Source organism: Pantherophis guttatus, chromosome 2 (assembly GCF_059756535.1).
Source record: "Pantherophis guttatus breed Tessera chromosome 2, ASM5975653v1, whole genome shotgun sequence".
In the NCBI taxonomy this organism is placed as follows: Eukaryota; Metazoa; Chordata; class Lepidosauria; order Squamata; family Colubridae; genus Pantherophis; species Pantherophis guttatus.
Genome location: NC_142064.1, coordinates 100,886,056 through 100,913,256, shown reverse-complemented (window position 1 = coordinate 100,913,256; position 27,201 = coordinate 100,886,056). Strand labels below are relative to the sequence as shown.

Genomic DNA, 27,201 nt, shown 5'->3' with positions numbered 1-27,201 from the left:
GAATCTGAAGGAAGGAGGGAGGAGGGCACATTATAAAGAGGAGGATGCTTTTCTCAAAGCAGGAATGTTGAATATACATCAACAACCAATGGCCATATCACAAAGTAAAGTTGATTCATACAAAAAGTTTGGGCTGCTTAGTTTAAACTTCCAAGGTATGGTATAACAGGAGACTATACCTTCATTTTGCCAGAGGGCAATCAACCAATGGAACTGACTTCAATCTACTATGCAATACTGTAAAGATATTTAATTAGTTAAGCTCCATTGTATGTTTGGGTAATTTCTGCTGAGTTCAAGTCAGCTAAAAGAGGAAGCCTTTCTCAGAAGCCATCTCTATCCCTGCCTTCACCCTTTAATAAAGAGGCCTTTTAAACAGAGATACCCAGGTCTATTCAGAGAATTTATTAACATTTCAGGGCCAGGTGAATATTTGCAAAGTGTTTCATCTATTACTGTATTTTTAGCCCTTCCCCATACACTTTGTTCTATAGAATCATATTAAGCCCAAGAGGAGTTAGTTTATAAAAAAAAGAGAGCTGGATGGGGTGGGGGCAGCATATAATTTATACAGATTCAATCTCTAAATTGAATCAGTTCTTGAGAAATGAAATATGACAGTTTTGTGGAATCTGGTAAGAGTCAAGAAATTACAAAACAATACAAAGCACCATTATTGTTCGCAGTAGGAAGGAGAGGAGATTAGTAAAGTATTCCTTAATTGATGGTGTACTGGCAGCAGGCTTACGCAAGCTTGAGGTGACTCAGGAGAGGCATGCAGTGAAGTGCCATGGTGTAATATAATGGATGACAAGAATAATGATATGAATACTAGAACAATAATAGAGAAAAGTGACCAACTAGGATAAGGATCTTGAAATAGTTTAATAAAAATGTTCACTCGCTGTATAGCTGTTATAACAATGGTCAATGTCATCCTTGGAACTATTAGAAAAGGAAACGGAAACAGAAATGGAGACCAGTTTGGTCTAGTAATGGTTAAAGCACCAGAAGGAAAAAATGGGAAGAGAGCTGCTGATATTATAATAGTATTATAATGATATTATTCTATTATATCAGCAGTGAGAACCAGTCTGATGTAGTGGTTAAGGCACCAGGCTAGAAACCGGGAAACCCTGAGTCTAGACCCACTTTAAAACAAGCCAGGTGACCTTGGGCAGGTCTCTCTCTCTCTCAGCCCTAGGAAAAAGGTAATACCAAACCACTCACCAAAACTGTCAAGAAAACTATAGGGAGATGTCCTTGGTGCTCTCTGAGCTTGGTTGTTTACTTGTAAACATTATCCAAACTTGCCCTGTCAGCTTTGGTGGAAGTGATCTTGGAGGTTCTTTGGCCATTCGTACAGACACTGACAGGGCAAGCCTGTCTAGACTAGAATATAAACTGAGAGCAAAGCTCACTCCTTACTAGCGCTGACGATATTACGTAGTTTGGGTAATAAAATGTTTGCAAGAAAACTCAAGCTGAGTTTGCAAGCTCAGAGAGCATCAAGGACCCCTCATTTGAATCCTGAGCTACAAATATTCTCCTTTACTGAAACTACAGGAAATAATCCAGGCAGTCACCAAGAGTTAATAGTGATTTAAAGACCACCCTCCCCATCAGAAAATCTATGGTGAGTCCATACTTATTCCTGGAGAATTTTGGTTATCACATCTTAAGAAAGTTATTATTGAATTAGAAGATATGAGCAACCCAAATGATTAGGAAGTTTATTATCTCCCGGCAAGGAAAGACAACAGCAGCTGGGGCTTGGAATGAAGGAGGTTAAAGGAGAGAAAATATAAAATGATGCCTGGCATAGACACTGTGGATGCAGAAACTTCTTTTCCCCTCTCTCACAACCCAAGTCCATCTACTGGATCTAAATTCTGAGTGGTCATGGCTGATAGGAAATACTTGTTCACCTGGCTTATAGTTCATCTGTGAACTTTGCTACCAGCAAAGTTACCAGGTGTTATCATGCAGATATTCAATGTGACCAATTCCAAAAAAGGACTGGGCAGGTGGCTACTAATCTTGATGAGTGCTAACCACCTCCTGAGTTATACATGCATAGATTGCTGGAAAGCAATTGTGGAATAACACTATTGCTCTCCAGTCAATTTAGCCAATTTTATCCTTCTGAGTAGAAAACAAGTAGCAGGCAGTCCCTCATGCTTAACTCTCTAAAATCAACAAGTCTTAAAAATACTTAACTGTGGCTGGATTTTGTCAGAGTCTTTGCCATCTGAATTGTAGCAGAATCTTTTCTGATACCTATGTATAATACATTCTGGTCATTTCTGAATACAGAACAGAGGTCAGAATGCATACCAAGAAACTATTTATAGTCCCTGAAACTTCTAGAAACTGTGCTCCCAAATTCAGATAATTTTTCCTTGGCATGAAAAAGAAATAGAAATTGAGAATATACTTTTGCTTGAAGTTAGTAAACATTAACTTTAATTTAAATTAAATATATTATTGTTTATTAAAGTTAACACAAATACACCCCTCGCAAGGAAGACGAAAGTAGATCTTGCCTGCTAATAATAATAACACAAGATCACCATATCCATTGCTGGGTTTTTTTAAAATGTAGCTCTAGCTGTTAAGTTCCAATTCATCTGGGAGTAGAATGGGTGTATGCTTTTATAGCTTTCCTCTATGTCTTTCTGCACATAATAATTGGAGAGAGAGAAAAAGACTGAATGAGGGATGGGAAAGTCCATCTGTTTTTCTTCAAGCCCTTTTGGTCAATCACTTCTGTTGGATAACAGAATGAAGGTACCATATTCAGACCGGTTCACAGAACCGGTAGTAAAACCGGCGGGAGGCTCCACCCACCACCCCAGATGTCATCATTGGTGATCTGCGCATGCACAGAAGCGATCCCATTGCGAACCGGTAGTAAAGGTAAGTAGAACCCACCCCTGGGCCAAGCCACTTTCTATGTGAATATAGTTACCCTTCTATGATCAGAGCATGATGTGAAATTTGCAGAGGGAGATAACTTCTAACTATTATGGTAGTCTGCTATTTGATTTCACTTACATATTATTTCAGTAATTCTAAAATTCATGAAGAATGAGCAATGTGTTACAAACTGACGGTCATTTGTTACCACTGATGTAATTTATTTTTACTTCCTTTCAGCCTACCCGAACAAACTATTTCTAATGTTACAATACTCCTATGTAGTTCCTTTGTGTAGAAGAACATACGTATAAGACAGGGGTGAAATTCTCCCAGTTTGGACCGGACCACCCGATCCAGTAGCGATGGAGGCGGGTGGTTCGGAGAACCGGTAGCAAAAATCCCTGCCCCCCCCCATTGCCCAGCTGAGCCGCACGATCATCAGAGGCTTTTTTCTTAATTTTTAAAAGCATTTTTTCTACAACCTCTTTGGCCAAAAAAATGCTTTTAAAAGTTAAAAACAAAAAGCCTCTGATGATCGTGTGGCTCAGCTGGGATCATCAGAGGCTTTTAAAAGCATTTTTTCTACAACCTCTTCGGCCGAAGAGGTTATAGAAAAAATGTTTTTAAAAGGAAAAAAAGCCTCTGCAGATCAGGCAAGTCATCTGGGGTTGTCAGAGGCTTAAAAAAAAAAAAAGAAAGCCTCTGCCTATCAGGTACGTCAGCTGGGATCATCAGAGGCCGAAGAGGTTGTAGAAAAAATGGTTTTAAAAGTAAAAAAAAAAAAAATGGCCACGCCCATTCAGTCATATTACCCCCCCCACCCCACCCCCCACCAAGCCATGCCCACAGAACTGGTAGTAACAAATTTTACATTTCACCACTGGTATAAGATTAGGAATACACTGTTTATACAATATATATATGGTAGCAATAGCAATAGCACTTAGATATATATACTGCCCCACAGTGCTTTACAGCACTCTCTGGGCAGTTTACAATGTCAGTGTATTGCCCCCAACAATTTGGGTCCTCATTTAAATGACCTCAGAAGAATAGAAGGTAGAATCAACCTTGAGCTTGTTGGGATCGAACTCCAGGCAGAGGGCAGAGTTAATCTGCAACACTGCATTCTAACCACTGTGCCACCACAGCAATTTCATTACTGCATGAAGGAACCAGATGTACAATGAAGTTAAATTAGTGACTCCCAAATAAATATATATGAACTAGAAACATGCAGGTGTCATATGTGGAAACAAACAATTTATTTGTATTGCATAATATGTATTTTGCATGGTTTTTTTTTTTTTAAAAAAAACCTGACATCATATATTTACCACAAGGTTCATTCTTTGTTCAGTTTTCACGTCTCATTGGGTAGGCTGTTGCCTTAAAAAATGAAAATGCATGTCTGAGTTAATTTGCAATGTAAGGCTATACAAATCTAAAATACATCTCATTATTTGCAGTGGAGTTTATTCCCAGATAAATATATCTAGGATTATAACCTATTTGCATAACTTGCCACTCTTTGCCTTCTTGCAGTGGGAGATTTAATACATCTTGTCTTTTACAATGCATTCCTAGAGCTACTGTTGCCCTCTTCTCTTGGTCTTTGAAGCCCACTGTCTTTCGGTTCTATTTCTTTTATCAATTTTAATGCATTACTGAGTTATTGAAGTCCATCTCTGTTCTCTTAATAATGTCAGGCTGGAAGAGCTTCATCCTTTCTCCTACTGTGCACTACACTGGCTAATTTTTAAATCTATTTTCTCAAGTTAGAACAAGATATATTGTGCCCATTTATTCAGCCCCTTCAACTCTACTTGCAAGCTTCTAGCAAAACCAGGAATCTTAAAATTAATTACAGTTCTTCATTCTTTCTGAACCAGGAAATTTTGGTTACCAAATTCAGTCTCTTACCCCAATTTTAAACAAGATCCTATCTTATTCAGAAGAAGTCAATGAACACCTTCTCAATTAGGATTTTCTGGTTTAATCATGATTTGGCAAGAAGCAAAATTCAATGACAAATTTTATTAGTGCATGTTTTATTAGTTTCAGAAATATTTGTTCGTTTGTTCAAACTAGTTATACAGTGTACCCTACCCTACTTTTCTAGACCAAAGTGATTTAAGGCAAGGAGGGAATATTTTTTCAAAATCAATCAAACCATATTTAAAACATTATAGCAAGTATTTTCTCAAGAACCTCAACATTGAAATGGTGAAGTTCATTGGCAAAAATGAAGCTTCCAAGCAGATGTTCAAACTGCACAAATTGGAGTGAAACAAGTTTAAATTTAATGTACAGAGAAGACTTGTTACTGGAAAGGGGATTAAAATCTATGAACCTAAAGTCATTTGTGGATTTTTATAGACCCAGAATCTCATAGAAAGTTGATGAAGCAAAAATTGCACATGCCCCTATCATGGATTGTTTGACAAAATAAATATTTGTCTTTAGGTTCTCTTCCACCTGGCTTTCTAGACAAAACAGAATTTATTTGATTTAAACAATGGGAAGCTGGCATGCTGCTAATCAGTGTTTGTCTCCATCTTTCCACACACATTTTGGGATTATTCATTCATTTATTAGATTTTTAACCCCTCTTTATTACTTTATAAGTAACTGAAGATGGTGAACATACCTAATATTCCTTCCTCCTCCTATTTTCCCCACAACAACCCTGTAAAATGAGTTGTGCTGAGAGGGAGTAACTGGCCCAAGAACACTCAGCTGGCTTTAAACCTAAACTGGCACTAGAACTCACAGCCTCCTAGTTTCTAGGCCAGCACTTTAACCACTACACCAAACTGGTTCATAAACAGGTGCAAAAACTTCTTAGAAAGGAAATATGAGTGGTTATAGCATATGCTTTATTTGAAAGTGGCCCAGCTGTCCAGGAAAAGAACAAAATGTGGAAAGAGAGAATCCTTCACTGTTTTTTCTCCATTTAATGCCTGCTCTGAGTGGCTTCCTCACTCTAATTAATGGTGAGATCAGTTCCGGACAAAGAAGAAAGGGATAAAAGCCCCCCACCCCCCCAAAAAGGAAAGGATAAACAAGCAAGCAAGCAAACAAACAAACAAAAACTACCTATTTCTCATCAAGACAATTTTCTTGGGAAAAAATGAGTTTAAAATAAATGTATTCCTCTCCTAAATGGTGCAGTTAGAAAACAGTGGTGCAAAATTGTTTCACGTGCAGAAACTTTTCAACACAACCCATCATAAAACTAAAATAAACAATGGTAGGGTTATTTGGTTAGCACCTGCAGCATCTAACATTGATAACACAGAGATGCAGACACAGTCACACACACACACACACACACATCAGAGTTTGGAGGTGCTAGTAGGTCAAAGAACAATGCCAGTTTGGCATAGTGATTAAGGCACAGGCTCAGGAACAGGGAGATTTGAATCCTAGTCCCATTTTAGACAGAATACATTCTGCCATTATTATTTTTATAAATAAGGTGGCAAATATATCCAACACACCTTCCTCTTCCTATATTCCACACAACAACAACACTGAGATGTAAGTTAGGCTGAAAGATAGTGACCCAAAGTCACCCAACTGGCTTTCATGGTTTAAGGAAGGACTTGAACTCGTTCTCTTGCTTTCTAGCCTGGTGCCTTAACTACTAGACCGATAATAATTAAATATCATTAAATATGAATGAATAGTATCAAACTAATATCTTCTGTTTATCAAACACATGCTTTCTGTTCATTTAGTCATGACAGAACCAGACACAGTTTAGCACAACTTTGTCTTGTGCAACAATTGTGTCCATTCCTACATTAGGAGGCACTACTGCCTTCACTTAGTTACCTCCTGGATGGACTACTGCAATTGCTCTAAATAAGGCTACCCTTAAACATCACGTGGAAGCTAGAATTGGTCCAGATTCCAATGGTGCAGGTGATTATGGGCACATCCATGTAATACCACGACTTTGTGAGCTGCTAAGTGCAATTTAAGATTCCTGTTATCGCCTATAAAGCTCTAGATGGAACAGGGCCAAGTTACAGTAGTTGTAAGATTGCCTCTCCTGTATGATATGTGCTTATTCCACAGGCTTTAATAGGCATTCTTTGCTCGTTGGAAAATCACAAATGGCAATCACATGAGCCCAGGATCCTGCAACCATCGTATATTTATCTCAGTTGCTAAGCGCCTGAATTTTGATCATGTGATGGTGGGAACAGCTGCTAAACAAATGGTTAAGGTTGAGGACTACCTGTATATTGAGCTGCGGTGGTACAGTGGTTAGAATGCAGTCCTGCAGGCTACTTCTGCTGATCACCGGCTGCCAGCAGTTTGACAGATCGAATCTCACCAGGCTCAAGGTTGACTCAGCCTTCCATCCTTCTGAAATCGGTAAAATGAGGATCCAGATTGTTGGGGGCAATATGTTGACTCTGTAAACTGCTTAGAGAGGGCTATAAAGCACTGTGAAGGGATATATAAGTCTAAGTGCTGTTGCTATTGCTATTTACCAAGTGACAAAGTTTAAATTATTCAGCCATGTTAATTATTTAAATAATAAAAAATATTGCCAGTTCACAATGAATCTTTTGAATTTGATGATCGGTTTCACTGTAGAACTGATTACACAATTTCAGGACAGGCAGCAAATTTGCTGTAACTCCATCTGTAATTCACTCAAGAGAAAATATTATTTTTGTTGTCTGTCTCAAAGGGACCATGATTAAGGAAGCTTTGGGTCGAGCAGATTCAGGATGATTAAGAAATGAAACACTTAGGGAATAGTTTAATTCAGTTAAAGCAAAGCAGGAACATTGATACACATTACATTTGCTTGACAAACGTTAAACATCATATGAAAAACCAGCTCAGGCACATTTTCCTTGAGCAGTTAGAATCACTTTGGAGAACAGCCATTATTTCCTCTGTGCCCCTGTGGCCCTCTTGCCTTCTTCCACAGAGTGGAAAGAGAAGGGCTGAAGTGGGAAGCCTGCTGTCTGAGGGCTCTCTGTGTGATCTGCAGGTCTGCAGATCAAGATTTAAAATAACATGGGGAGCTGCTAAGTGTAGACCAGGGTCCCAATTTTGTACTTGTCCCTGCAAATGGGAGAGGTGGGGAAATGGCAGAGATACAGCACAAAGTCCATTTCCCTCTCGTAAAATAGGCAGTATGAAATTCTTTATTACACTAAGCCTTGTTGACCTTCAAGACAAGAAGCACAAACTCTGAGTACTAGCACTACAGAATCATGCAGAAGGGAGGGTCCCTTCTGAAATACTTCTCATGCCATCCCTTCTGTGGACTGAGACATCTACATGACACTTGTCTAATCTGTGGCTCTTCCTCCTGTGCCCCAAGGTCCTTCCCACACACCATTACACGCATAGTTTGCACAAGTTAAATCTGTAGGTAGAAATATGGCAACATTTTCACTGTCCTTTTCTGTGCATGGGGAAAAAAAAGAGGGTGTGTCATATTTAACATTTCAGTGGTCTGCAAAATATTTGGCCACCAATCTAAATAAACTTTATGGATCAGGTGGAATAGCATATCAAGAGTTCAGTGTCCCCCTGCAAACCCCTATCTAAATATAATAGCATTTTTCTCAGTAGGAGGAGATTAATTTTTGTCTCTCCAACCTTATTCTTTCTAATTTAAAAATATAAGTTATTATCATTGATCATCGCATAGCCAGCCAGATGTTCAGACTGGATTTGGCATTTTTGTCTACCTATCGAGTCCTTACCAAGGACCTGGGATAGGCAGATCTGGATGGTTTTAGCCATTGCCAAGTCTTGTTATTTATCTGCTTTCCCTGCTATTTTTTAAATGTACTGGCCATGTAGTGCTTTGTCTTCTCATGCCTCCATTCTGTTCTGCATTTGGTCTTTCTTGTAAACCAGTATGGTCTCTCCAGTAATCAGTAAGCCTTTCTGGCATACTAACTTCAGTGCATCTTCTTCATCGTTCCTCAGATATTCTTCCAAAGCCCTTTTTTCTTCTTCAACCATCTGATGTACTTGCAACAATCCACACCCACCTATTTGCCTTGATAGATAGAATCTGTCAATGTCACTGCGAGGATGAAGGGCATGAATCATTGTCATTGTTTTTCTGGTCTTCCTTTTAGTTCTGCTTGAGTCCAGTCCACTATTCCAGCTGTGTATCTAATGACTGGAATTGCCCAGGTGTTGATTGCCTTGATTGTATTTCCTCCATTGAGTTTGGACTTTTTCACTCTCTTGATGTATTCACCTCTAATCTTTTTCTTGACTTCAGTGTGCTTGATGTTGTCAGATTGAAAGATACTTAGGTATTTGTAGTAATCATCTTCCTCCAGACTTTTACTTTGGTGGGGTATCTTGATTCTTTCAGTTTTCGCTATTTTTCTTAGTTTGATAGTGAGTGTGGCACATTTGTCCAATCCAAACTCCATTGCAACATCTTGGCTATATATATGGACAGTGTTGAGCAGCGATTCTTTGTTAGATGGTGTTTTTCCATACAGCTTCAGATCATCCATATAAAGGTGGGATATTCTAGCAGATGTTTTTGATGTATTATTATTATTTTTATTGTTATCATCAATATCATTATTATTACATGTAGTCCTCGACTTATCACCACAATTGAGCCTAACATTTCTGTTGCTAAGTGAGACAGTTGTTAATTAAGTACTGCCTCATTTTACAAACTTTTTTGCCACAGTTGATAAGCGAATCACTGCAGTTGTTAAGTGAATCTTGTGGTCAGGCTTCCCCCATTTACTTTGCTTGTTGGAGGCTGGCTAGAAAAGTTACAAATGGTGATCATGTGACCCTGGGACAGTGCAACTGTCATACATACATGCCAGTTGCCAAATACCTAAATTTTGATCACATGACCATGGAGATGCTGCAACAATTAAAGTGTGAAAAACAGTCATAGTCATTTTTTAGTGCCATTGTAACTTCAGATGGTCACTAAAGAAATGGTTGTAAGCTGATAATATATAAAAGACAAAATGAAATAACAAGTGACACAAAAAACAGCAAAACAAGCAAACAAAAAACAAAACAAAAACACTAAAACAAAAAATCCATGCATCAGAGTTGCAACCTTCATTCTGCCCTAAAACCTGGAGGAAAAAACAGGTCCTTAAGAGCTTCCTGAACATCATCTGAGCAAGAGCCACCCAGATCTCTCTCTTTCTCTCTCCTTCTCCCTCTCCCTCTCTCTCTGTCTGTCTCTCTTTCTCTCTTTCTATTTCTCTCTCTCTCTCTCTCTCTGTCTCTCATATATTTCTAATGACAGTCAAAATATATGAAAATAATTATGAAGTCATATCTGTTTTAAATATACTCTTACTTGGAAGAATTAATTAAATCAAATAGAACATATTTCCTTCAAGTAATTTCCCCCCACCCCAAGTCTATGGGGGAATAAGAAATGAAAAGCTAAAAAGGAACTGCAAACTCAGACAACCTAAAAGAGTTTAAAAACAGTCTCAAATGCCTAAGCAAATGGAATTTTGCAAGAACAGAAAACAATATAGTACATTATTCTGAAGACTCAGTGCTACTAACCACTAGGTAAACTTTATTCTCTGTGTTGAATATGAAAAGATTAGGGGAGAGCAGGGAAGGTCTTCAGAGCACAAGTAAATGCTCTTGTAATTCCATGCAGGAGGTGGCAATCCTAAAAAATAAAAAAAAATTCAGGGCAGCCTGTCAACCCTCCTGTCTTTTCAGTTCATACCCCTGCCTCCTAATTGCTGAAATTCAGCAGCATGTGTGACATCCTGTGGGTGGAAGTACCTTCTGTTAGGGTGGCAGGATCTTTGGATCAAAAACCAGAAGATAAAATTTGAAAAGTGGCTATTTCTTGAAATGTTAGAAAGCCAAGAAAAAGCTACTATGTCTGTGCACGTAAATGTGTGTATCACTTAAAAGAAAGAATTGAATATGAATCACAAATAAGTAGAAGATGAGTTTATTACAGAATATGTTGAGAGAATTGACAGCTTTTACTCTTAGAAAAAAAAGGAAATCTTATCAAATTCATTGCTGTGACGGGAGGCAAAGCTGATTTTTATACTCTACCAAAAGAAAAATCTGATTTCTTGAAAATGCTGTTTAACACATTTCTTGTGACTTTTAATGTTAATTCCATAATATACAGTATGCCTTTTTGTAAAATAATGTTACTAATAAATGTGGACATTTTATTTCATGCATGTATTAACTGCTCCCAGACTGGCACACAAAGCTCAGAGCTGAAATGAAATGGTTTGGAAAAACTCAGGAAGTCTAATAAGTTACACATGTTTACTCAGTTCAGTAGGACTGATTCCCAAGTGTGGAAAGGTCTGCAGCCTTGGCTGAATTAACAGCATAACAAAAGGATGCTGCATCATGGCAGTGTTTGAACTCAGTTCAGCTATTGGTGTTTACTATCAACTATCCGCACCATTTCTAAAACAAACCTTGATTAATGAACCCTCTTTTTATATATTTTATTTTATATTGGTGATATGCTACTTTTCCTTGCGTATTTATGTTCTTTTTCATATGTATATTATGTCCTATTTTAAAACCTGTAATAAAAGATGACAGCTGTAAATGAATGTACCTATGATGAAAACAGACTGACTGTATAGAATGGTGCTTGCCTCTATGCCAATGTTTTTCAATCTTAATACTTTAAGATGTTTAGACTTCAACTCCCAGAATTCAGCTGGTAGGGAATTCTGGGAATTGAAGTCCATAAATCTTAAAGTTGCTGTGGCTGAGAAACATTATTCTAAGGAAATACTGTACAGCATGCATGTATTGCATCAGATCAGTTGAAACACCATCTCACTCCCTTATGAATTGACAGTCCTTGCAATGTGCTTTCATCCTCAAATTTAACAACCTGAGCTTCTAAATAATAACTTCTAGATACTCTGAAAATAAAAATGACAAACCAAGAGCATTCTGGCAGACATGCATTCACTTTGGTCAAAGGTCTTTAAATCCCAACTTGGTAGGCATTTTAGAAATTCATCAACGGGCAGATTTAATTCTTTCCCCAAGGAACAGACAAAAATTAGTCCTCTAAGAGAACAGCATGAAGTATGTGAAGTATAATGTTTCGTGCTCCAGGCAGATTCTACAATATGATTGACCAATTTGGGGAAAGAAACTCGGAGAAAAATGATACAGGATTGGGCCTATAAACTTCAGTCAGTGCAGGGATCACCATTTTCTAAGCCAGTGTTTTTCAACCGTGGCAACTTTTATACGTGGCAGCATATTAAGATGTGTGGACTTCCATTCCCAGAATTCTAGGAGTTGAAGACATGCACCTTAAAGTGCAGTTTGAGAAACACTACTTTAACTTACGTCACCACAGTAATTTTAAAACTATTGGTGTGGAAATTAAATTGGAGCTTACAGCTAAAGTGAGCGTTTAATATGGGATTTCTTTACTGTTGCTACTAAATCAGCATCCATCATTTGCTTATGTCATCTCCTGTCTTTTAGCTATGCCTGCCATCATGGCTAATGAACAGCAACAGACTGCAGAATTCACAAACATATTTCTTCTTAGAAGTGCATAAATTTAATTCTTACAAATTCTTCCTCAAATATTTAGCCCTAATTTGGCTTTAAAATGTCTACATAGATAACACAGAGTACTTCATTGAAAACGTAGCCAATTAAGTGTGGGTGTTATTGGGTTGCTCTTTGTTATTTTAGGAGAATGTGTGGGTGATCTTCACTTGCAAGAGATAGAAGTAGAGTATATTGGGTGAAATAAATTAATAGATCATATACTGGGCAACTGAGATCTTGTGGGATATTTTGAAAATGTTGCAAGGAAATAATCTGGACTCTCCATAGCAAAGTAGAAAGTACCTTGGCCTGGAAACAAGCAAATATTTTCAGAAAGTTGAAGTTTAGTGTGGTCAGTACAATAAAAAATACAATTAACAACTTAAAAGTCTCACACAAATGGTTTTCCCTGAAATTCCTGCTCTAAAAATTGAACAGTTCTTCAATGCAGTTCTTAAATGTATGTTGTCCTTGTTTACCAACTGCATTGTTTAGCAAACATTCAGTTACTACGGTGATGAAAAAGTAACTTTGCGAACAATCCTCACATTTATGCCCTTCACTGGTTGTACAGCAAAGGAAATCTGAAGGAAAATCATCAGCACAGTTTCACTTAGCAACTGAACAAATTCACTTAATGAATGAATTGACAATCCCAGTTGTGTCTCTTAAACAAGGAATATCTATAGAGAGGACTTTTCATCACACACTTTATTCAATACAGTAAAATATTATCATAACAGTACCCATTAGGAACTGTTGCTAATGGGAATTTATGTTTTTATTAAATGTTCACTCTGCATGGCGCTGCTTAGCCTTTTTCTATTCCTATGAGCCCTGCTACTTCCATGTGGATTGTAGTGGTATCGCAATACAATAAACGAACAAACAAATATTAGCGCCATCATTGCTTATCATTAATTCTGTTGTTCTACTTGCATCTTTGGTTCAAACAGGTTGCATTTCATTTCCCATACATTACATATGTTCCTATTTCAGTTTGACACATTTTTTAAAAAAATCCTAGAAAAAAGGTTCCCCCCCCCCCTGTTTGTGGAAGACACCATTAGAAATGAATGACATAATTTTGAGCATTTAAAAAAATTGTTAAGACTAGTTTTCTCACAATTTGGAACATATCAAAACACTTAGCCTAAATGTTTATATACCCAGATGAGGGAATACTACCTGGAAGAAAAACTACTACTTGGGTAGGTAGCATCATGGTTCTTAATACACTTCGGTAATAAATTCAGTGGCAGAATTCAATGAAAGCATCAGTTCCAAGAGATCTTGCATTTGTAATTTAGTGGTCCTGTACATATTGTAGGCCTTTCTAAATAAACTTTGCAAAACATTAATTCAAAAAGGTGCTTTTGATCACCTATAAAGTCCTATATAGCACAGGTCCTGGACATTTCAGAGCCACCTAACTCTAATTATATACAATATGTCTATATTACAAGATCCAGTAAGGCATGTTCTGGGTTGCATCAATGTTATCTAATGGGACATGAAAGTCATACCTTCTCTATTACAGCACCTGCCCATGGAATAGTGCCTCCCCCCTTTGGTTAGCTCCAACTCTTTTCGCCTTTAAGAAGGCCATGGTTTTTCCCTAAAGCTGTAAGCCACAATGATATATAAGCCCATTGAAAACACATGAGGTCTGCATTTTCATAACCTTGACTTGTTTTGTTATTAACTGATGTTCTTATACCGTGATGTTTTTAACACTTGCTAGCCTACCACAGTTACGGCAAATACAAAGGCATAATTTGAGCCAATACTTCTTTCAACAGTTGTTCAAAAGAGAGTAAACAAGGATCATATTCCAGAGGCTGGGATTGTATCCAAATGATAAATTTGAGTACCGATCTATACACTGGTTGCTTATTGTAGTATTTATACATCTCCAATTCAGTTAAATATTCTAAGATTACTGCTATTCAGGTGACAGTTTACTTTATAAAATTATAGTATTTTTGATTGCAGAATTACAGAATTTGGATTACAGAAGTAAGAATTAGAGCAACACTCAGGAATGTACAGGAAATTTTGTCATCAAGTAAGATTTATTATTTCTTCATTTATTAGATTTTTGTGATCTATAACTGCAGGGAGCTACAAACAAAAGCAGGATATTAAGTGTAAATTATCAAATGAATAGAGAATTGTAGGGGAAAAAACTATATACATCAGCCTAAATAGCTTGGAATAAAAACAAATGATTTTATAAAAGTTTAATAAAAATAGTATTTTAATGTTTTAAATTCTTATGATTATCTTCTTTGCATATATATCTATACGCTCCTTCCTTCCTTCCTTCCTTCCTTCCTTCCTTCCTTCCTTCCTTCCATCCTTCCTTCCTTCCTTCATTTATTTATTTATTTATTTATTTATTTGTTTGTTTGTTTGTTTGTTTGTTTTATTTATTTATTTATTTATTTATTTATTTATTTATTTATTTATTGGTTCGATTTATATGCCACCCTTCTCCGGAGACTCAGGGCGGCTTACAATGTGTTAAGCAATAGCCTTCATACTTTTTGTATATACCTGCTTAGTAGGGCTTTCGGGCCCCCCCTAAGCGGTGTTCTTTTTATACAAAGTCAGCTTATTGCCCCCACAATCCAGGTCCTCATTTTACCTACCTCAGAAGGATGGAAGGCTGAGTCAACCTTGAGCCTGGTGAGATTTGAACTTGCAGTAATTGCAGGCAGTTGGCAGCTAAGTGCTACTTAACAGCACTTTAGTCTGCTCTGCCACCAAGGTTCCTTAACCTTATCCAGGTTGCTTTGATAAACACACACACACACACACACACACACACACACACACACACACACAAGGCTGATTATATATGTGTGTGTGTATATATATATATATATAATCAGCCTATTATTGACTGTTCTTGCGGGTTTGATAGATTACCGTTTTCCAAAATGGTCAATATTGATGCCTATGGGGCTATCTAAGGAATATTATTATTTTATTATTATTTGTAGAACTATAAGTAGTATTTATTACACTATTTTCATATAATAAATGTTTTGGGGAGCAGCAATGAGCAATCTGAAATTTCATGAAGGAGTCAATGATCTGAAGAGTTTGGATACCCTTGTGATAATCAACTGAGCAGATCTTTCCTGAACTGCCAAATGTCATATTAGCTAAATGGCATTTTATTTTAGTGGCTGTTCTTCTTACTGAAGTTAGCTTTGGAGGTAGGAATTGCTAAGTATACTTATGATTTCCCTGTTTTTTGGCATTTCCCTAGTCCAGCTCTTTTGTTTCTCACACCCATAAGGTATTGCACCTCTGTAGTGGATATAGCAAAGAATTATTCTAAGCACACTTACATGGAAGTAACTCCTACTAAATTCTATGTAATCTACCTTTAAATAGAAAGTGCAAGATTCTATTGTAAATATCTCTCTCTGGAAGTGATTACCATATCCTTATGAATTTTATAATAAGAAAAGTTAACTTTATTTTTATGTTATTTATTTTACTGGGCTCAATTTTTTACTGGACTATTCCAATTAAAACCAACACTGAGCAACCCAACCTTAATACATTTTATCATAAAATAGCAAAGCCTAAAAAAAACTCTCTCTCCCTCCCTCTCCCTCTCCCCCTCTCTCTCCTAATCCATTCAACAATGTTATGCATCTTTTATTCTACAGTATTTTACTGTCCATCGATTCAACAGTTTCTATTTGTAGAAAAAAATTGCTAATAGATATTTTAACAAAATCAGTAAGCCTCTCTAAGGCTTTAAACAAATGTATGGCTGAATCAGTTTTCACCCAAGACTACATTTCATCAGATCCATCAACAACCAATGAAGAGTAGCAGCATTGCATGCTAAGACTAAGTAAGATGTCAATGGGCAAGATGAGCAATAATCTTTCTTAAGATCTGGTGGCGCACCTTAAAATGTTATTCAAAATGCATTTATCTCTAAAGTGCAATCCTTTATAATTTGGCTGTTTTACATATGCTTAATACTTCAAAATCTTATTTCCTAAACTGGCACCCATGCATTAATGAATCATGAAATTCCATACAACTTGTATTAGGTAATTTCTATGCATAATTACTGTTTTTCTCCTCCAAATCTCTGAGAATTTGAGCCTCCACAAACAAGATTTTCAACATTAGTATATAATGGCAGAATACATGCAGAAAGATGCAGAACACTGAGACAGATACAACTGGGAGAAAAAAACCATCATTAAAACCCAATGCAAGGATGCAATCCATATTTCACGGAGTTCACTGAACTGAACCTTCAGTGTCAGTAGTCTGTTTACAATATAGTGCAAAACTAGACTTGATAATAGCAATTTGTGAACAGTTTAGGACAGACTGTTTTAAACCATGATCATTTTCTCACCTTCTTAAAATTTGAGAAAAGCAGTCACAGGATAGAAATGGAAAGTTTTGAAACACTTTTCGTTCAATCAAATAATCTACTCTCTTACCAAATATGAAGCAATGTGGCCTCAAACTCTTTTCTTCTGCAGGGAAAACATGCATACTTAGATGTGAGCAGTGTGTATGTGTGTACATGTGTGTGCATGTGTGTGTGTGTGTATGTGTGCATGCGTGCGTGGGTGTGTGCTTTCAAGTCTATTTCCAAATCTCTTGTGTCACATCCAGTTTAGCCCATATGGCTTGGACTCCTCAGCTTCTAAACAGATCCCTATATTTAATTTCCCTTAATCACAGTTCCCATTCTGATTACTGCTGCACTTCCTAAAATGTCAATGCTTGAGGGACAGGGAAAGAGAAAAATATGAAATGGCAGAGGAGAAAAACGGATTGGTAGTTGGGACAAATCTGCAAATGCAAGTTCAAATTCAGCCAGGTCATAAAGTTCAACATTAATAAAAAAATTGCTGAATCTTGCAGTATGATCCTCAGTATATTTACTCTGAACTGACAATATTTTATGGGATTATTCCTTAATAAATACAACAACAACTGCAGTCTCTGAGTTACAGAGCTAATATAGGATGCCCAGACACTCTATAATGATTCATGAGCCCTAGAGAACTGGAAAAAAAGAAAGATAAAATAATATAGAGAAACATAATTAGCTGGCATAGTATGGAAAAAGGCAGTTTACTCAAAATTTATCTATGCCATGGGCACAAAACACCAACATTACACCACATCCCTGATTGATGACAGGGAGTTCAATCTACTGGGGAAATCTACATAACAAGTCTCCTTAAATGGGATTGTCAATTCCTATTGATTATCGCTTAAGTAAAAATTCCTGGTGGATCAAGATTAACCTGACTAAGGCTATGTTTCAGGACACCCCAAACCTACCCACTCTGATATATTTCCTGACAGTTGTCAGTGGATGCTGTAAAAAGCATTTTTGCAATTTTCTGCAAAGAGAAACTTGGGGTTACAAACCAGACTGGGTAGGGATGGACTGGTCCCAGTAGGTTTTAAAGGAAAGGAGGCGCAAAGAAGCAAAGAGATCTGGCACAGCTCTCTCTTGTAGGAGGGATCCAGTGGCTGTTCTCTGCTGAGGCGTGGGCAGCAACTACAAAGGAGGGAGGGAGAGAGGGACGTGCAGCTATCACTGCAGAGAGATAGATTCTGATGTTACTAATTGTAATGAGGAAGAGAGAAAATTAACAACTCCCTCCAACCTCTGTGGCCTTGCCTTTGATTTTTTTTCAGGTTTATAGAAGTGTAAGGTGCGGGGACCATCCACCGCTCCATCTTTCCACCACCCCCCATAAGGGCATCCCTGTGGTGGAAGCTGTCAGGTGGAAGCATATCCACACACACCTTCTCTGCGAACCATCCCACACACAAAAAAAGCGCATTGTGGGCTTCCGGGAAAACCTCTCGGTGCCAATCACTCAGCTAAGAAATTCCCTCCAGGGGGCAGAGAAGGCAGAGCGAGGGTAAAAAGCCACATCCGGGGGGGGCTGCCAGGAAGGGACGGACAGCGCCTTCCGAGGGGCAGAGGGTCCCCCTCTCCGCGGTCCTGGCGCAGAACTCGCTCTCTGCCCAAAATCGAGACAAGGACGCGCGCTCCGCCTGGACCGCCGCACGTCTTGTGCGCTTCACCGCATCAGGCCGTGCCCTGCCCAGCTTCCAGGACCGAAAGGGCGGCCAGATCTACGCCTGCCTGAGCCCGAAAGGGAAACTGCGGCAACCTCCATCCTCGTCTCATCCACGCCCCTCCTTACCTACTGTCCTGGAGCCGATGCAGCCCATCCTTCCGCCCAGCGTGGCTCCTCCAGGAGGAGGGAGCGGTGGCGAGCGGAGAAGAAGGAGCAGCCGTCGCCGCAGGAGCAGCAGCAGCAGCAGCAGCCTGCGCACCGAAGCAGAAAGCGGGAGCGTGGCCGCGCTGTGGAACGGAATTCCCGTCACGGCGAGTCCCCAAGGCAGCCCTCCCGGGGCCGGGTGGAGCTCCTCATCACTACGCTCAGGTGCGGGAGAGCGCTCCGAGCCAGGGCTGCGGCAGGCAGCGCGCGACGCCTGGAGGGAGAGGCGCCAGAGCCGCTTGGCCGACGGACCCGCCGCTGCCGCCTCCCCTCAGCCTGGCTGGGCGAAGAAGGATGCTCGCGGGGCTGACAAGGGAGACGGGTGGGCGGGGGAGGAGGAAAAGGAGCGCCGAGATTGGGTAAACAGCTCGGGAGCCTTGCGCGGCGCTGCCATTGGCTGAGTCGGAGCCGCGGCTGAAGGAAGGAGGCAACGAGGAGCCCCCGCGCTGCCGCTTCGGCTACGTGTGATGCTCGGAGCAGCAGCAAACAAACCAGACGTTCTGACACCCGCCCATTCGCCCCGGGTTGCGGCGGCGATAGGGGGAGTGGCGCTGCAAAGCGGAGAACTTGCATTCACGACTTGCAAAGCGGCTCCGGTGCCGGAGCGGTCATTCTGAGGCACCCTCCGAGGAAAGAAAGGGCGTGGAGGATGAACCGGCGAGAGCTAAATCGAGGAGTCCGACCTGGGATTCGCGGGACGAAGCGTTGGGTTCAAAAGAAGTCCCTTCGTTTGCCCCGGGTGAGCATGCAGAGGATGGCAGCCGGGAAAGGGAAGGCGCAAACTGCCATTCTATGCAGCCTTACCTGGGATTAAGCCCTCTTGAACCCAACGGGATTCGCGCCGTGTGTGGAGCAACCTCGCTGCAAAACTCCGCACTGTGCTGCGCGCTCTGCTTTAGAGTAGGGACAGCCCGGTTCGCCCGAAGCGACCAGCAGACGAGGCGCTCTGAAAGCCCGTCTCGCGCTCCTCCTCCTCCTCCTCCTCCCCGCCCGGGTCCCCAACGGCTTCGTGTGCGCAGAGCCTCCCAGCGTTTGCCAAGGGGAATGGCAGCAGCGCCTCGGAGCACGCGCCTCAACCGCATTGCCTTGCGCTACACTGCATCGCTTTTTACGCGCGCGTGGGGAGCTCCGCTGGACGGAGGGAGACCCTTGCGGAGACGCGGCGGTACGATAAGGGCGGTAGAGGCCGAAGGAAGAGAGTGAGAGGGAGGGAAATTCAAGTAAATTCGGCCGAGGATACCGGGGAAGGAGGCGAAGCGAGACCGAAAAGGGTGAACAAGGGAGCTGAGCTGGTCGGCGACGGACGGGTACGGGTGAGCGGAGGCCCCCAGGTGCCTCCACGCAGAAATATCTGCAGCCGCTTGCATGGAGAGGGCTCCTCACACTCGCGATCCTGTCTTCTCTGCCTTCCCCGGAGGAGATGGAGGAGGATCGGGCCCTCCAAGCAATAGGAATAGCGGAGAGCTCCCCACATGAACAGAGCAGAAACTTTTATTTCCATCTTTGGCCAATAAAAATACATTCTATAAGACAAGGGAACCAAAATTGTCCCAAAGGTGCTTTTTCAAGAGGCAAAAGTGCTTCTTCAGAGCTGAAGAAGCTTCTTGGATGAGAAGTGAAAGTCTTCAAAGAAAAAACAAAGTCCAGTTGCCTCTCGAAAAAAGCACCTTTGGGACAACCATGACCTGGATGACTGAAAATCTCCATAGACAAATCAAAATTATCCCTTAACATCAGTAACTGTCAGCAACCATTTGTGGGGGAAGCTTATACACAACATCACAATATTTTGCTACTTTTAGATAAATAAATTTATCTTCATTGTTTAACAGGTAATACAAATAATAATTATCAGAGTGCCCTGGAAATTTAAATAAAAAGGAGGTAATCGCTGGTGGCACATATTCTGTAGAGCTGTGGTTTCTATGGCACCGAGTACCACGGCTGATATTAAGTTTTACATGAGTTTTCCTATATTTAACTATCATTATTATGAGAAAAGGCGGCAGTTTCTGTTTGGCCTTCTGTATTGTAAGATCCTCTGCTTTAATTTGATCTAGCTTGATCTGATCCTAAAATTAGGATGGCGGAACCATAAAGGTTTCTAGAGAAGCTGGATCAGTAAAAATTATGTGATTGTATAATTAAAATAATAGTATTGTGTGATCAGGTTCCAGTACAGCATGATTATATACATTATGAGCATTAATAACCAAATCTTAGTGCCTATACCAGATACATATTTATATCATGGTCTCCAAATTCAGGAGAGCCTTTTATTTAGCTGGATTTAATGCTTTCTCAACTGTTTTGGAAGGGAAATTTAGGAAAACCCCATATGAAATCCAATATTACCCCTGTGACTCAGGCACCATAGAAATCACAGCCCATTTTCTTTTGTAATGTCAGTTCTACAGAGACATTTGTCACTCATTGATTGCCCTCTTTTTATTCAAATTTTCTAGAGCACTCTGATGATTTTTATTTGCATTATCTCTTAAACAACCAAGATAAATTTATTTCTGCAAAAGTAGCAAATGTCTACAATATTGTGTGTAAGCTTCACCTACAAATGGTTGCTAACAATTTGATGGTATGAGATAATTTTGCTTTGTGTATTTTATAGAATGTATTTTTATTGATCAGTGACCAAAATAAAGTTTCTGTTCTGTTCTGTTCTGCCCTCATGACATGACCAGAAGGAGAGCTTTCATGTTTACACATGGTTGAAAGAGAAGCATCTGTTGCAGCAAAAACAAATGTCAGAGACAGATACAATCGTTTTTTAGATGCCCCAGAAAGTTTGGTTATTGATTGCACTAAAGTGACATACAGGCTGCCTTGCAGAGATTTTTTTTTGGTTTTTTAATTATAAATGGTATGAATAATTCTACCTCTCAATCACTCACCAGTCTCCTCACCACATCAGCTTCCTCCTCCTCTACTTTTCCAACAACTTTGTATATATAAAATGTTCTTCTCTCAGGAGCTTATTTCATACATCTGCTGAAGTAGAGTGTATAATCATAAATAAAAATGCAAAAGGCAGCTAATTCTTGCCAAACAGGTAAGTGGTGGCAAAAACTGCCATGACTAGACCTGGCCAATGGGATGTCCCTACTACTGATAGTTAGCTGAAGTTTGGCACTACAGACTTACCACCACAATTGAGCCCAAAATTTCTGTTGTTAAGTGAGACATTTGTTAAGTGAGTTTTGCCCCATTTTACGATCTTTCTTGCCACAGTTGTCAAGTGAATTACTGGAGTTTTTAATTTAGTAACATGATTGTTAAGTGAATGTGGCTTCCCCGTTAACTTCGTTTATCAGAAGGTCACAAAAGGTGATCACATGATCCCGGGACACTGCAACCATCATAAATATGAGTCAGTTGCAAGCGCCTGAATTTTCGTCACGTGACCATGGAGATGCTGCAATAGTTGTAAGTATGAAAAATGCTCATGTGACTTTTTCAGTGCCATTGTAACTTCAAATGATCACTAAATGAACTGTTGTAACTCAAGGACTACCTGTATACTATACCAAAAAGAAAGAACTATGCCATTTTCTCCCCCACAAGGAAGAGAAAAGTATAAAAACCGAATAACAGTTTTCCATGATTAAAATTCCAACAAACTGAAAACAGCACCAGGATTAACACACAATCACACATACCCATGAAGCTCATAATAGCAAAAACAAGACCACAAGATCCAGACTTCTGTTCAGACAGAAATATTTTCATCTGTGGGTTGAACCAAGGGAGGAAGATGACCTGACATCTTAGGCCACAAACACCTTGTATAAGATACATCACACAATATTATTACAATTAACTGTAATTAAAAGTGATGGCATGGCCAGGATAAAATGCTATGGCTGTGTCAGATATACCTACTGTGAAGCTGCTTGCCTGCCAAGACTGGCATGGAGCAGTGCATCATCTTCATTTTAACCCCTGAAAGGGAGAAACCATCACTTAACTTGAGTTAGCACTGATTGGGTCCAACCCAGGGATGAAATTCAGCAGGTTCTGACAGGTTCTGGAGAACTGGTAGCGGAAATTTTGAGTAGTTCAGAGAACTGGCAAATGCCACCTCTGGCTGGCCCCAGAGTGGGGTGGAATGGAGATTTTGCAATATCCTTCCCCCAGGAGTGGGGAGGGAATGGGGATTTTGCAGTATCCTTCCCCTGGAGTGGGGTGGGAATGGAGATTTTGCAGTATCCTTCCCCTGCCATGCCCACCAAGCTACGCTCACAGAACCGGTAGGGAAAAATTTTGAATTTCACTTCTGGTCCAACCTATTTCCTTTTTGACTCTCCTTGGTCTAAATACAGCAACTGGAGGTGTGACTTGCTACTGGTATTAGAATGGAGGTATAACAGATAATGGGAAATGCAGTTGTGGGAGAGAGAAAACTGTTTTGTTTCTACTTCTAGTGTTACTAGATTTTGTATTTTGCAGAGTGTGTTTGTATGTGTATGTGTATGGGGGGGATATTACAGAAATCTAATTTGTTGTTTATGAAAGATACTTGAAATGTGGTAGCAAGGGTGCTGTGGCATGGAGAAATTAGGCTACTTATTCTAAAAGTACTGGATTAAAAATAACAGAAATTTTATTTTTTTATTTTTTATTCTTAATCCCTCCATGAAAAAGTTCAGGAGTTTCTATATGCATTTTTTTAAAAACATGGGAACACATGAAAAAAAATTCCCCCATGACTGTGTTCAAACATGCAGCACACATACATGCATCCTTATATGAAAAATGTGTCTGAAATAAACTGTTAAGTAACAATACTTCTCAATGCAATGCAAGAACAAAGTTCTCAATGCTTGAAATAAGAGTTCACATTTCAGAGTGTGTCTTTAAAATCTCAATTATTGTAAATCTGCTTAATATAGAATGATCATCTTCTGTTTAAAGTTACTGTAGTTAAATTTGCAAAGCAGATAAGTATATGATTCAAGATGTATTTGGGGCAATGTCACTTGTATACGCTCTACTTTGCTTGAATAACAATTAATTTTATGTATCCACTCAAGATAGCAAAGGGGGGCTGAATTTCCCTCTTTCCTAACATTACCTTATGCACTTTGTCAAATAGTGACTTTTCTTCTTGGCTAACTTTTCTTGTTCCAGAATTGTATTATTAGGCGAAAGAAAAGATTTGAGTGATACACAATAAAGCAAACAAGGAATGAAGAATGAAACTTTCTGAGCAAGCTGACTTTGATACTGAAATCAGACTCACTCCTGTTTCTTGTACTTTATTTGAATAAGAAAGTCATGGACAAAAGAAACATGATTATCATGTTTACCTTGGTTAAAGGTAAACCCACACTGTGACAAAGAGGCAAGGAAGAATTACTCTTGTGAGTCATTTTGCCCTTGCTTGAATACTTTGATGGTTCTCTAGAAATATCCAGCCATGTTAGTCTGTCATTTTGAGAACAACAAATGTAGCATCCTAAAGAGAGACAAATGTATTATTGCAGAAGCTTTCAGGAGTGTGTCTCTCTTCTCTCGAAAAGCACAGTCCATAATAAATGTGTTGATCATTAACATTTTATTATATGTAGCTCATGCTCCAAATGCAACCACTCAGTCCAAATTTCTGCAACCAGCTACAGCATCAAATACATTCAATGCATAAAATTAGATGAATAGATGCTAGACTCTCATAAGCCAAGTTCAACTGTAAAGCATATTTTTTGTAGCAAACACCGGATGCTTCTGTATTGTTAGAGATGGTGGATGGTGCTTATTAGTTATTGCACACACAAGTTGAAGTGCTGGAAGGCAAGAAAATGAAGACAAGCTGAACGTCAACACAGATAGAAATTGGATGTTAAGAAACTAAGAATTTTAAGTGCTGTCTTGATGCTTATCAGCTGCTCAATGTTGAGCTTGTACATTTGAGCATTAACTGCCAGGGTTGGATGATAGGCTGTGGTGCTAAAATTTGCCCTCCTAAATTTCCGAACTGTTTTTAATCCTATTCTTAGGATGCTTTAGAATTTCTTTCCATTTTCTTTTGGTGATTACTTGAGCTGGTTGGAGAATTCTAGGAGTTGAAGTTTATATATATTAGAAGTTGCCATGGGTGGGAATTCTGATTTAGATGTCCACAAAGCTGCAGGTATTTTTTATTATGCAGTTCTCCCTGTAAGCTTTCTTCGGTCCCCATCTGGAAGGATGTTCCTCAAGGTGTTATCTCCTGGAATGTGACTGATATTTGGAAGCTGTATGTGCTAGTGCACTCTTGACAAGAAGGAGATGGTATGCTGTTTGAGAATGCTTCTGGATTAAGCTCTCCTTGATGTCCTGCCATGAGGTAATGGCCAATAGTTATGGTCATTATGGTCACTATTGGCAATGGCCAATAGTTATGGTCAACTAATGGCAATTAGTTTTGTATTCAAATTATATCTCAAATTACATCTGCACTGAAAACCAGCAAGGGGCAGTTGTAAAATTCTCTCCAAATCAAGAGATACATACTAATGTGGGGTAATCTATTACTAAAAAGTTCACTGTTATGATTTTAAGTACATGAAACCGTATCATAGGGCAATACATTTTGAACCAAGGTGTATCAAATGGATTTATAGAATATGTCCAAAATCCAACCCTTGACTCTCAAAAGGAAGGAAAGTTGGGAAAGTTGTGGCTACTACTACTGATTACTGATGTGCTGCTGGATTGCTACTGCTGCAGTCACATGATTGCCATCTTCAATGTTCTGTGACAGTTTCCCAGGCAGTCTTGCAATCCCTCACTTCCTCCCTCATCCAGCAGTAGCCATTTACCTGCCTGCCATTTTTATTATAAATCATTGAATGACATTGGGAATTGGTGGAATAAAAAGACCTGGAAATAAATCAATTATGGAAAGAAAAAAATAAAGCAATTGGAGATCATCAGATTTGGTAGTTTCCCGTAATACAGTCCTTGCATCACATTTACACTTATGTTCAGGCAAATTGATATTTGGTGTGCTTGATGGTTAGTTCAGATTGCCTTTACGTCCTCCTGGTTTCACCTATGGTAAATGGTTCACAAGAGTTACTGAATATAATTACATCTCCTGTGTAGGAGCAAGAGCCCACACCTTCCCCATGAGATTTTGAAAGGGGCTGCTATTCCATGTAACTCGGACTCTGCATTTGTAGCACAACTTATGAAGAATCAAGAAAGTGGAATTTCTCTGCAAAATTGGGATAATAAGGAACTTTAACAAAACCAGCTGTTATAATTTAGAGATCTCAGATAATGTCAGCCTTTTGAGGAAAACTGGGTATTCACTGTCATATATTTTAGACTAACTCTAACTCTACAAATCAGAGCTGTAGCAAAAGACCTTTGTTCTCAGGCAGATGGTTTCAGAATAAAACTTCCTCATTCCAATGAATAGGTCTTTTTCCTACTAGGTGATGAATAGGTTAACACAGAAAATTTGAACTGAAGATTTATTCATTCTGAGGCAAAAATACACATTTCAGAATCAACAGAATCTACGTTTGTTTGCTGTTGGTTTCCTAACTTGTGTGAACAATCTGACTGCAATTAGGCCAATGAATATTTTAATTGATAATAAAAATATTCATTGGCCTAATTGGTCCTTGTTAGTCAAGTCTTGACTTGTGCTTAATCTGGTGCCAGAGAACAAATTTTTTGTTGTAAGAGAATCAGTTGATCTTAAATTCATTTTTCTGAATCATCAAAAATAGGAGAATGATCAGACTGGATTATTTTAAGGTAAAGCAGGTACTCCAACACTCCATTAAAAAGTATTTTTTCTCTCTCCTGATAACTATATTTTAACCTCATTTCAGTTCCCTAAGTTTTAATATTCTCCTTTAATCTTTCCAAGAGCACCTCATTCAAGGCCTACCAGGTTACCACTGTGGCTCTGCTATTGTAGGTGCTAGTGTGCAGTAGGGAATTGGTCCTGCATGTTGTATATGCTGCTGCTAAGGGTAGGTGACGACTAGTGCATTAATGGCTGATTCGGTGGATGAGAGAATTTGATCAGCCGCTGACCAAGGGATGGACTGCAGTATTTCTGTGGACCTGGTAGACATCTCTGTCTGTGAAAAACTAGTCTCTGTGTTTTTCTTCAACCATAAGTTTGGGCATTTTTTAGAAGGCTTATGGGCATCCCCTGAACTCTTTTCTACCAGTGCACTAATTTTGTGAAAGTTTTGTCCTGCAATCTTCTCCCATTTAGCAAATGAAGACTTTAATAGCAGAAAGGTCAGAGGGTGCACACTGTCATGGTTGTGTCCACCACCACTGATAAATTAAGTACCACCTTGGCTGATTCACTGAAGCTTCAAAATTATTCTACACTACCGTGAAACTTGCAGGAACTGAAGATACATCTGCACAG

The 27,201-nt window shown here is 39.3% G+C and overlaps 1 protein-coding gene and 1 long non-coding RNA gene across 7 annotated transcripts in view; both read right to left on the bottom strand.

Annotated features, from left to right (window-relative positions):
• The window catches only part of FAM131B (family with sequence similarity 131 member B), a 64,417-nt gene extending 44,604 nt beyond the window's left edge, over positions 1-19,813 (bottom strand). For 2 of the 6 annotated variants that reach the window (XM_034410912.3, XM_087886462.1), the window contains exon 1: positions 18,726-19,593. In XM_034410912.3, coding sequence (XP_034266803.1) covers positions 18,726-18,753 — 28 coding nt within the window. In that variant the 5' untranslated portion in view covers positions 18,754-19,593. The other 4 variants (XM_087886464.1, XM_087886463.1, XM_034410915.3 and 1 more) reach the window with 4 other exon arrangements.
• Positions 19,814-24,836: 5,023 nt separating this feature from the next.
• Positions 24,837-27,201, bottom strand: LOC148115222 (uncharacterized). Its single transcript, XR_015732329.1, has 2 exons — positions 27,165-27,201; positions 24,837-25,133 (listed from the first exon to the last, which is right to left on the bottom strand). It is a non-coding gene; the product is annotated as an uncharacterized LOC148115222 (long non-coding RNA).